Source organism: Trifolium pratense, linkage group LG2 (genome assembly GCF_020283565.1).
Source record: "Trifolium pratense cultivar HEN17-A07 linkage group LG2, ARS_RC_1.1, whole genome shotgun sequence".
NCBI lineage: Eukaryota > Viridiplantae > Streptophyta > Magnoliopsida > Fabales > Fabaceae > Trifolium > Trifolium pratense.
In genome coordinates, this window is record NC_060060.1 from 14,091,265 (window position 1) to 14,104,336 (window position 13,072).

General features: G+C 29.2%; 1 protein-coding gene across 1 annotated transcript; it reads left to right on the forward strand.

Moving 5' to 3' along the window:
• The first annotated feature begins 4,843 nt into the window (after window positions 1-4,843).
• Window positions 4,844-9,546, forward strand: LOC123909569 (seed linoleate 9S-lipoxygenase-like). Its single transcript, XM_045960426.1, has 9 exons — window positions 4,844-5,262; window positions 6,039-6,325; window positions 6,420-6,660; window positions 6,767-7,090; window positions 7,282-7,367; window positions 7,564-7,671; window positions 7,765-8,066; window positions 8,269-8,532; window positions 8,622-9,546. Exons 1-9 carry the CDS (start codon window positions 5,025-5,027, stop codon window positions 9,373-9,375), a joined length of 2,604 nt encoding a protein of 867 aa, XP_045816382.1. The 5' UTR covers window positions 4,844-5,024; the 3' UTR covers window positions 9,376-9,546.
• Window positions 9,547-13,072: the final 3,526 nt, after the last annotated feature.

The following is a 13,072-nucleotide window of genomic DNA, read 5'->3' on the forward strand; positions in this document are numbered from 1 at the left end:
TTTTGTCCCTCTTATTTAATATTTTCTTGAACATTTATTTTCTTATTATATTATATAAACTTGAATATTTATTGTTGTCAATATATAAGTTTGGACGAAGATTTTATATATTTGAATTTTGGTTAAGGTAAAGAAAGTCTTATAGATGAATTTAAGATTTAACATGTGTCATCTTCTTATTTGCTTAAAAAAATGTCATCTTATTCTTATAAATATTCCACTATTTTATTTTCAGCCGTAACGTAAACATTCTTTTAGAATATGTACTTAATTTATCCAAAAAGTTATATTATTATGTAAATTAAATTAATAATTTTTGAATTATTGGTGAATTTTAGTTGTGTGTAAATATGTTTAAATATATGTGTGATTATATTTTCTAAATATATGTAAATATATTTTAACATCTACGGTTTTAATAATTTCTAAAATTTATTTTGACAAATGAGCATCAACAATTTTTATTTAATAATTTTTGTCTTTTTTTAATTTAATTTAGAAAGTTTTTAGTACAATTCTAAGTGGGAGGAAAAAGTATTTAGCACAATTTCTAAACTAACATGTTTTTAGCACAATTCTTTTCATCGATTTATTTTATGGTTGTAAGAATAAGATGGCATGCGTAGATTAAAATAGGACCGTCCATTAAAATTCATATATACTCATATTGAACCATCCAGATTTAGGCAAGTGTTATACGATAAATGCATGAAGATTATATATTTGGACAACCTCTAAGTCAATTTGAATCAATATAACTTCTTGCATGTATTACAATTATAAGAACCGCATGACTTGAGTGTCAACTACAAAAAAAAAAAAAAAACAAACTTATTTTAATTTCTACTTTGTTTTTGTTTCTATATTTCTCTTGATCGAGATCAAGTAGATCACATACACATTGTAGACAATATAGTATTTAAAAATGAGACACATATTTATATTTCTAAATTATTTGGATTGTCCTCTTTTAATTGAATTCCTCCAACATCAATATACCCTCGATCTATATAAATTTTAAGGCACTTCAAAATCAATAAATAAAAGTCTCTTTTATCCTCTTCAACTTATTCACATGAAAATAATTAATTATATTCCCATTAATCAACAATTTTTTATACAAATCTTTTACCTTATATAAAATAATAAATGAAAAAGAAAATAAGAAACAAATAAGCTAAAACATTAGACTAATAAAATAATAAATGAAAAAGAAAAGTTGTCTAATTACAAACATTATATCAATAAAAAAAATGATGGTTTACAAACTGCCATTAGAGTTAAATACACATCCTTACATAAGGTGTCATTTCATAGGCTTGATAAGGAGCAAGGATGCAACATAAGCAAAAATATAAGTATGTTTTATCTTGTTCTCCTCCTTCACATGAAAAAATAGTCATATTCATATTAATCGATTCAACTCAAAGTTTAATTAATCATCGAACAAAACACCGGTTGATATTTAAAAAAATATCCAACCTAAAAAAGAAATAAAAAAATGATTAGAGATGTTCTAAACTCAGAGTAATAGAAAAATTTCAATTTACAAACATATTAATAGGCAACTATCACATATATGTATATCAATTTCTTAATCAATCACATGTAGAAATACCTGATATTCTAAGAGGTTAGATACCATCACATACCAAGGACAAAAACCAATATACTTATGATGTAACTATATATATGCACACAATAGCTTTTAAATCAATTCAAGACACTATAATGTGTAACTTTAAGATATGGAAGGTGAAGATGCATAACTTTTTCTCATGGAGATGTTAGACAAAGAAACCATAGAGTTTTTGCCATGAGATAGATAAATTAAAATTTTGTTAAAACATAGAAGGTAGACTTCCTGGTATGGTGGTGGTGATAATTAGCTTTTGGGTTAACTTTATATAGAGCTTGTATTTGATAATTAGCTAAATTTACATATTCAATATTAGTGTCTCCAAGAATTCTTTGTTTTCAATTGCATTAATAGGAAATTGTAACATACAATATATATTTTAATAAGATATTGCAATGCAATTAAAACAATAACATGATGCATCATTCCACCTTTCATTACTTGCAATTCATTTTTGTCTCAATTCAACAACAATAAATTGTGTTAGTTTTTTTTTTTAATATATTATTATTGTTTATTATTTATTATTAGAGTAACTCTATTATATGAAATATGAAAAGGTTTTAATAAAGATTGTAGACTTTTCTTATAGAGTGTCACATCATCACAATAACTTATATGTCTAAGTAGAGTCATAAAATTAGAAGTATGATCCCTTTTAATTCATTAGGCTAAGTAGAAGTATGATCCCTTTGGTTTCAAGCAATCCCTTCTAAACAATATAAGTAATGAAGAATGATCCCTTTTTAATTCATTTAGTATTGAAAGAATATATTTCAAGCAAGAGAGACACACATTTTTTTTATTATTAAATTCAGTTCTTTAAGGGATTGATCAAAGAGGTTTGAAATATCAAAGTGACTCACTTGCTTGAAATATAATGATTCCTTTTTTATTAGTATTGAAAGAATTCCAATAGTCATGAATATTTTGTGGTTATATAAATCTTATATATTAGTTGGTCCATTTTAATTTAATAATTTTTCATTTTAGTTAGTTGGTCCCTTGTAAGAAGTTATATAGTGATAATTTGATATATTGATAATTAAAATAAAAATGATTTAATTAAAGATAATTAAAATTAAAATGATTTAATTAAAGGAGATGATGAAAAGGTTATATAGTGATAATTTGAGATATTGATAATTAAAATTAAAATGATTTAATTAAAGATAATTAAAATTAAAATGATTTAATTAAAGGAAATGATGAAAATGTTTTTTAATAGAGATTGTAAACTTTTCTTATAGAGTGCCACATCATCAAAATACTTGATTGTGAGCAACTCAACATTCCTTTTACTTGTAAATAAAAGATTTACCTTGATCAACAACATCCATTATTGACATATAAATGGTGTTCCGTCAAACCCGTGCAACGCACGGGCAGCCATCTAGTTTTTAAAAAATGGAAGTAAGACCACACCCCCGTTCTAGGACTATATTATCATTCATGGCTTTGAAAATAGTTAAGTTATCAAATCTGAACCTCACGCTGAGGAAACATACCTTAATCGCATCCATAAGAGAGCTACCTCTTTTGCCATAAGAGGATTATTTCCTCCATTAGTTTTCTGTGTGATGATGTGTTAAGATTAAAATTAGATCATGTATCTCAAGTGAAAACAATTGATGACAAAAAAAAAAATTGACACCAGAAAAACTAAACTTAGGGGGCCAAAACTGTTATTTTGAAACATAGAGACCAAAATTATAACTTTCTGAAATATAGGGGGTCAAAAATACAATTTAGCCTATTTTATTAACTCTCATGTTCCAAGTTTCTATAGGAAAGAAACTTTTGTAATCTAGAGTTCAGCCTATAATTTTATATTTTGGAACTCTTAATTTTACTTTCTTTTTGTTAATTATTGACATTCTTATCTGTATTTTTTTTCTTTGCTAAAAAGTTATCCCTAGTATTAATTCACTTGGGTTGGTCTGGTAGTATTGGTTTGAGACCTGGAAGTGTACTCCTCCTTAAAGTTTCGATTCTCTCTGGTGTCAATTTAGGTGAGCTAATTTAACTTCTTAAAAAAAAAAAAACAAAAGTTATCCCTAGTATTTGAGATTTCTCTTTCTTCTAAAACATTTGTTTACAATATGTAATATGGGTTATCATTTGGTTTCCCACTATGTCTTTATGGCTTATTAGTGTTTTTTTTTAAATAAGAAAAAAAAACTCAAAAAAAAATAAAAATAAAAAATCTGGTATAACTGTATAAGAGTGCATGTTTCAAAAATATAAAAAAATTAGATTTTTCACTTTTTAATCTCCAGACTTTCTTACATTTTGAAAATAAAATTGACAAGTTTTAAAATGGAAATAAACCTTATTTGTCATATTTTCATTTAGAATCATTGGATCATAGCTGGCATCGTCAGAGATGTGTCGTTAATAGCTTTTTGACATTTTCCACAAATCTTTAATTATCTTCAAATTTTGATCTTGAATAAAAAATGAGTAGTTTTTTTGTGAATATTCTTTTTGTAAAGAAATGAAAACTCTATCCATGTCTCTCTCAATCTTTCTTGTACTCATTTCTTTCTTTTTCTTTATCATCTATCAAAGAAAAATGTGCGTGTTTTTACTCCAAAACAAAAATGTAAGAACAAAACAAAAAAATAAATTAAAAAATAATATGAATTTTCAAAAGCTAACGGATAAGAAATAAACATTTATAGTGCATGTCAATAGAATTAGGAATTGTACCAAGCCACTAATTTGGTCTAGTGGTAAGGGATTTGGGTAATACATTCCTGAGTTCGATCTCAATTATTGTAAAAAAAAAATAAAATTAGGAATTGTACCCAAAAAAAACAAAAGAAAAAGTATAAGAAAAATAGCAAAGAATGTCCTTAAGACATCTGTTAAAAAAACAAATATAGAAATTTTTAAGTTAAAAAATACCAAAAAAATATTATATTCAACTTAAAATTTGTCATTCTTAATACAAAATTTCTATTATTTATATCCGTGATCTTACTATACTTGTTAGTATAACCCATTAAATTTATAAAAATTTAATTTTTTTTTGTACAGCTTACAATTTAATATACATAATATTTTTTTTCTTTTGACAAAGTATACATAATATTATATAGTGGAATAGTGGATCGATGACAACAATGATGTATATATTAAAAAATCCATTTCATATTATAATGCATGTTTTAATACTTTTCACGTTTGACATGTGATGACACTAAAAAATTATTATCCATTTGAACATACACTTGCAAGCATGATTATAATTTCATTCTCTCACACCAATCACCATCTATAAATACCTTGCCTTCTTGAGAGTCTAACACAACAATCCTTAAGCTTATTTTTCTCCTATTACATATCAAATACTTTTGATTTAGAAAGAGAGTCAACAAAGATGTTTGGAATGTTTGATAAGAACCATAGCCAAAAGATCAAGGGCACTGTGGTGTTGATGCCCAAAAATGTTTTGGACTTCAACGATGTAACGTCCATCAAGAGTGCCGGACTTCTTGAAGTTGCCGGGGGAATATTGGATGCAGCCGCCGATGTGGTGGGCGGAATAGTTGACGGTACTACTGCCTTCTTAGGCCGGAACGTCGCCATGCGGTTGATCAGTGCTACCAAGACCGATGGTTTGTTCTCTCCACCTAGTTATTTACAATTATTCAACTCATTCTCCAAATTTTTAGTATGCTAGATAACTCACCCCACCTTCATATTAAAAATCAAGTACGACTAATAAAATTGAAACAATATATTAATGCAAGATGTTACAACGATACTAGCTAGTATATATATATATATATAGCTCGGAATAATTTAAATTCGAATCTAAACATGAAAAAGTCATTAATCAAAATTTATCTATTTTTTGGATCAAATTTTAAATTATTAAAGCCCATTTCCATAAAAATGATAGGTTTAAAGGGAAAAATATATAATATAATAATTTTTGGATAAATAAATTATCTAATAGGAGTCCTAGCTAGTGGCCGATACATGTAACCTACTTGCAATTTATTTTATTCGATGTATTTAATATTTATACAAGTGCCCGGTCTTGTTAACATGTGCCCTTAGGGCACATGATAAGATATACCAAAATAGTAATTCAACATTTAATGATACAAGAAATTTAATGCTTCAAAAGTCAAAATGCACAAATTAACATTTAATAATTTTTATTTTTGCTTCCTTAACATGTATCTTAAGGGCACAAGTTAACATTTTCCTTAATAATTTATTTATACAAGTGAGACTTTTTTTAATGACTATTCATACAAGTAACCGTTTTTATATGCTTGAGACTTGAATATTATTTATACAGGTGACCCTTTTTTAATTAATGATTATATTCCTTATCATTTAAATTTATTTATTTATTTATTGGAATGTTTGATTTTTGTAGCTAGTGGAAAGGGGTTAATTGGAAAGGAAGTATTTTTGGAGAAATATCTCCCAACTCTACCAACCTTGGGAGCAAGACAAGATGCATTTAGTATTCATTTTGATTGGGATGCTGATTTTGGAATTCCTGGTGCATTTTCCTTTAGGAATTATACTCAAGATGAGTTCTTCCTTGTTAGTGTCACTTTTGATGACATTCCCAATCATAATTCTGTTCAATTTGTTTGTAACTCATGGGTTTACAACTTCAAAAGTTACAAAACTGATCGCATCTTCTTTTCCAATGATGTAAGCTCTAAAATCTTAATTAAGGGTTAAATATGTTTACCGATTTCGATATGAATTATAAACCCTAATTAAATTTTAATTGAATTTGTTACAGACATATCTTTTAAGTCAAACACCGGCTCCACTAGTCTACTATAGACAAGAAGAATTGAAAAGTCTAAGAGGAGATGGTACTGGGCTACGAAAAGAATGGGAAAGAGTTTATGATTATGATGTTTATAATGATCTGGGTGATCCAGATGAAGATGCCAAGCTTGCACGTCCAATACTTGGAGGGTCTAACACTTATCCATACCCTCGAAGAGTTAGAAGTGGTAGAAAACCAACCAAAAAAGGTTTGTGGTTTGTTTTATATTTTTTATAATGATATTTTATTTTTATTTATTTGTCAAATAGCATAATGGTCAGTGTTTAATTTAATAATATGTTTTTTGTTAACAGATCCTAAAAGCGAGAAACCAGGGGTGATATATGTTCCAAGAGATGAAAATTTCGGACACTTGAAGTCTTCTGACTTCCTTACATATGGAATAAAATCATTGTCTCAAAATGTCTTGCCTTTGTTTAAATCTGTAATTTTCGATTCGAATTTCACACCAAACGAGTTTGATAGTTTTGATGAAGTATGTGACCTGTATGAAGGTGGAATTGAACTTCCTACACATATACTTAGCCAAATTAGCCCCTTACCCGTTCTTAAGGAAATTTTCCGCACTGAGGATGGTGAACAAGTCCTCAAGTTTCCACCACCTCATGTAATCAAAGGTACCTTGTTCATCCTAATTGAACTATCAGCCGGTAGAAATGCAGGAGTCGAGTTCGAATTCAAAATAGACTATTTGGAGGAAAAAAAATAAGCTACAATATTACATACCTATATTAGCATAATTTTAAGTAGCAATAAGAAAATTAATTAATACGATGTATAATAATTCATTTCTTTATTATTTTTATAGTTAGCAAATCTGCGTGGATGACTGATGAAGAATTTGGAAGAGAAATGATTGCCGGTGTAAACCCTTGTGTGATTCGCCTACTAAAAGTAAGCTTAATGTATTATTGCGTCAAAAAAAGTAAATGAAAGGCAAAATTACATTTTTAGTCCTTTAACTTTTCAATAACAATTTAGTCCTTTTTTTTTTATTTTTATAACATTTTAATTATTTTTAGTAGTGTTTTTTTTATGGCCCAATAATATATTTTTTTATCTATCATTGTATTTAATTATTATTTTACAGGAGTTTCCACCAAAAAGCACATTGGATACTGCACTCTATGGTGATCAAACTAGTACACTAACAAAAGAACACTTGGAGATTAACCTAGGTGGGCTCACAGTAGAAAAGGTAATGATATAAACATGTTTGAATTAAAAAGTCACTAGCTTATGATTAAACCAAGTGATTGAAATTAATTATATATACATACATGTGGAACAGGCACTTAATGGTCAAAGATTATTCATCTTAGATTATCATGATGCATTCATGCCTTATTTGGAGAAGATAAACAAAACTAACAAAGCTTATGCCACAAGGACAATCCTTTTCTTAAAAGATGATGGAACTTTAAAGCCATTAGTCATTGAATTAAGTTTACCACACCCTAATGGAGTTCAATTTGGTGCTGAAAGTAAAGTTATCTTGCCTGCAGACCAAGGTGTTGATAGTACAATTTGGCTATTGGCCAAAGCTCATGTAATTGTTAATGACTCATGCTACCATCAACTTGTGAGCCACTGGTATGATCCCTTACCAGCTTAATTTACCGTTTTTCCTGTCTCATAATAATTGTCACATTTATATATATATACAAACTTTAGGATTTAAATTGACTGTTGTAGAAAAATCACACAGTTTCATGCTGTTCCCTGCTAAAATTCCGTTCGTCTCTATTAGTATTAATACTATTTTAATTTTTTTTGCATTGGTTACTATATATAGGTTGAATACTCATGCAGTGGTTGAACCATTCATCATAGCAACAAATAGACAACTTAGTGTGCTTCACCCAATTAATAAGTTGTTAGATCCTCACTTTCGAGACACAATAAATATCAATGGACTTGCTCGAAATGCTCTAATCAATGCTGATGGAATTATAGAGCAATCATTTTTGCCTGGCCCAAATTCTGTTGAGATATCTTCAGCAGTATACAAGAATTGGGTTTTCACTGATCAAGCATTACCAGCTGATCTTATCAAGAGGTAATTTTCCACCAATAATCTAGCTAAGATCGTCGATCTAATTTGGATTCATATCGATAACAAATTGTTCGTTTGATATATATATATAGAGGATTGGCAGTAGAGGATCCATCTTCTCCACATGGCGTTCGTCTTGTGATAGAAGATTACCCTTATGCAGTTGATGGACTAGAGATATGGGATGCTATTAAGACATGGGTCGAAGACTATGTCTCGTTGTATTATCCAACTGACGAGGTAGTGCAAAAAGACGCGGAACTACAAAGTTGGTGGAAGGAAGTTGTGGAAAAGGGTCATGGTGACTTGAAAGACAAGACATGGTGGCCTAAGATGCAAAATATTAAAGATTTAATTCAATCATGTTCCATTATCATATGGACTGCTTCTGCTCTTCATGCGGCTGTTAATTTTGGACAATATCCTTACGGAGGTTTTATTCTGAACCGTCCAACACTTAGTAGAAGATTGATCCCCGAGAAAGGAACTCCGCATTATGATGAGATGGTGAAAAATCCTCAAAAAGCATATTTGAGAACAATTACTCCAAAATATGAAACCCTTGTTGATCTTTCTGTCATTGAGATATTGTCAAGACATGCTTCTGATGAGATCTACCTTGGAGACAGGGATTCTAAGTTTTGGACATCTGATTCAAAGGCATTACAAGCATTTCAAAACTTCGGAAATAACTTGTCGAAAATTGAACAAGAAATTACCGAGAGAAACAAAGATCCCGATTTCAAAAATCGAACTGGACCGGTCGCATTGCCTTACACTTTGCTCCAACGTTCTAGTGATAATGGCTTAACCTTCAGAGGAATTCCCAATAGTATCTCTATTTGATTTTAAATTATATATATGTTTGTACGTGTTTTTAATAATATATCAAGTGTGCATTTGTGCTTTATAATAATAACATATGTATTGTATGTTTGTGTGGTTAATTATTATGTATTGCTGAATTTGGGAGCTTCCATTCATTCCCATATAAATTAATAATGTTTTCACTTTTCATATTGTGTGGTACTAATTATTATGTATGAGGCAAGTCAAATCTAATATGATTATTTTGACGTGTGATTCTGTATATTTTCATTAATTTATTTTTTATTTATAATAATGGAGATGATCGAATTCAGGACCTCATTCATACTACCTGAATTTCTCACCATTAGACTAAATTTAATGGTTTATATTTTCATTAGTTTTTGGGGGTACAATTTTGATAAAAACAAAATTTATCTTCTTTTGGTACAAAGAGTAGAAATTAATTAACTTATGGCAATTTTGAATTATTTTTTGTTTCCCTTCAATTCAAAGTGTTCATGTACACCAATTTAACATCCTGTGGTCAATGTTAGTTTGGTCCTAATTAAACATGATGTACTCCATCTTGTTGTCAAAAGAGAATCCTCAAATTTAACGATACATACATAAAATGGATTTGACTTATATTTGCTTGATCAATGAAGTCATCTAGTTATTAACTCAATTATTTGTTCATGGAAAACTACTTGGATTATGTCAATGAAGTCATTTAATTATCAAGTCAATTTGTTTATGGAAAACAACTTTGATTACGTCATATATAATGGATTGAGTTTGATGTTCGAAAATAGGTGCAGTTATGCGGTTGACGAGACTGTATCTTTTTGATAAAAGATAAAGGCCCGTTTGAATTACGTTATTTTTTAGCTTATGCAATATATTTTATGTAAATAAATAAATTTTTATTTATTATTATAAATTTGTCAAGATAGTTTATGATAAAATAATTTATGAAAATACAATTTTCACTAATTAATGTGAACTTATAAAATAGCATAAAACCTAATTTATACTATTGCATAAGCTGTCTACATAAGCTCAAAAATAATTTAATTCGTAAACAGTTCAAATTTCAATCTAATAAATCTATATAAAAAAATGATAAAATTGGACGGTTCTAAGATTCTAATTGCACTTAATCTAATTTCATATAGAAGACATCTTTAAAACATTGTTGAACATTCTTTTGTCCAGCTTATAAAATAAAATCTTCTAAGATATGGATATCATCAATTCAAATGCATTTTTTAATTGAGCATGTGAAGCTGGATAGGAACAACAACCTGTAGTTGAATATATTTTTGTATGAAACATTCACGTTTATTTTTTTACTAAATAAAATGGAATATTATATTAAAAGATTATTAAGTAAAGCAATGCCAACTTTTTTACCTAACTTGCTATCCAAATCTGATGAGAGCATGTATATGTAGATTCCCATATAATAATTAAATTAAATACAACATTCCTTTCTTGATTAAAAGTAAATCAATTCAAAATTCCTTTATCTTGAAAAGCATTCGCATGCTTAAAACAAAACTATATGACACTGAGCGCAACCTTAAAACAATAGAGTATGAACATGGTAGTGGTAGTATAAAAAAATAATATCTTTAACCAACAATAAAATAATACTAAAAGTATGAATATAATAAGCATAAAAAAAATACAAAAAATATTAACAATTATTTTATAGTTTTATATTATACGTAGACAAAGTGATAAACACTAATGAAACTTACATATAACTGTCGGATCTCAAATTTAAAGTTAGGTGTGTTGTTTTGTAATTGTTTAAACCTAGTTTAAAAAGTTAGTTTCATTTCAAGTTAGTTGGTTGTAACTAACTGGTTAGTTAGTAGTTGGTTAGTTGGTTACTTGTTTATCAAGTTAACCACCTATCTTTTGTTTTCTATAAGTAGGAGTTAAAACAAAGTGTGTAAATAACTTTTTCTCATATTCTCTAATCAATAAAACTCTTTTCTTTCTCCCTAAATTCTCTTCTTCTTCAATAACACAAAGTGTGTGTGTGCTTGTTCTCCAACAAGATGAAGGCGTTCAACATAACAATATTGAGATTGTCAATTTAGTTATAATTTATGGATATATTGTAGTTTTATAGTACAGTTTTTTGTTGTTGTCAAGAAATAGATATTACATTCATTATGGTTAAATAGTGAGTAATTACACACCATATAGGAAAACTGCTCTATATCAAGATAAAATACAAAACTATTGAAAATCAAAAAATATATATAACATTAGTCGTCAAACGTACTCCTGACTTATACATCAATCAAATCATAATTACATAAGAATAAAACAGATAAATTCCGAAGACACCCAAAAATAAAAAATGCAAAATCAAACAAACGTGAAAATAAAACATGAGGGTAGCATAAGCATAGAGAAGAATGAATTGACTTAGGAGGAGGGTGGGTGGTGGTAGCGCACTGCCACCACACCGCTCAGGGTGCGATCCAGGAAAAAACTTCGGGAACAATGAAGCCATTGTCACTATGAGAAGAGGAGGAGATGTATGTCTTATAGTGTTACCTAAAGGAAGAAGTTAATGAGGCCTCGATATGCAGTGGATCGGGCCTTTTTGTTCCAAATTTTTAATTAACTTTTCTCTTCCTCTTGAAGTTCGAAATACACGTTCCGAACTTTATTCACAGAGGCAAAAACAAAATTTCAGAAAATAAGAGAATGATCGGGGGTAGGGGGGAGGAAGAGAAAAACCTGTTTTTAATAGCTTGAAGTTAATGTGTTTAGATCATCTCTAGAGGTAGAATGTTGTTGCTGCATTTGATTCGAGATCGGGAGTTAGAGTCTAGTAGCATCTTCGTAGGTCGAGTTGATGTCTTCTTTGGTGGTCTGGAGACCGTGGAGTGCCCTTTAGCTATGGACCTCTTTTAGGTGATGTGATGTGGTTCTTTTGGTGTGCGGAAGCTTGTTTTGGTGTGCGGAAGCTTGTTTCTAGCTCCTTGTTTTTTATTTTGTCTCTTATGTATCAATTTCCCTCGCTTGGCTTATTTCATGCTTTTTTTGAGGCTTTCTAATAAAATTTACTGTTTCAAAAAAAAAAAAATTTTCAAACCAAAACCAAATCACAAACTTTTCAAAGGAACATACGTCATTATTATTTGAGAGCTACTTTAGTCACCCTAATGGTTACTCGCGCGTCCTATTTTTACACATACGTTACTTTGGTGTAAAAAACTGAAATTTTGGGGAAAAAAATCGTCCGCTACTTAAGTTACTGACACTATTTGAGTAATCAGCAGGGCGGCAAAAATAACTCTTATTATTTTTGGGCATCTCATGCTCTGCCAAGTGGATATCCATATTAAGGCCCAACAACACTTGAAATTTATTAATTTAAGAACTTAAAAACAGCTCAAATTGTACAAATAGTAGCAGTGTAAATAGTACATTTTCAGTGTGAATAAAACTTACTAGAAGTGTAAATAGTACATTTTTAGAAGTGTACTTTTTTTGACGCAAATTTTTGAAGCGTACTTTTTTATGGCATAATTTGTCTGGATCAAGATGCCCTGCAGTAGTAAATCACAAAGTTACACGCTGTTTTAAATCTCATCTGTCCATTTCAGATCGGTCTGTTCATATTGCATCTATACAAAATCAGTCCAAATCAATCTGAACCATTCAGATTAGATCGGACGGTCCTGATTTTACACAGTGTGAAATT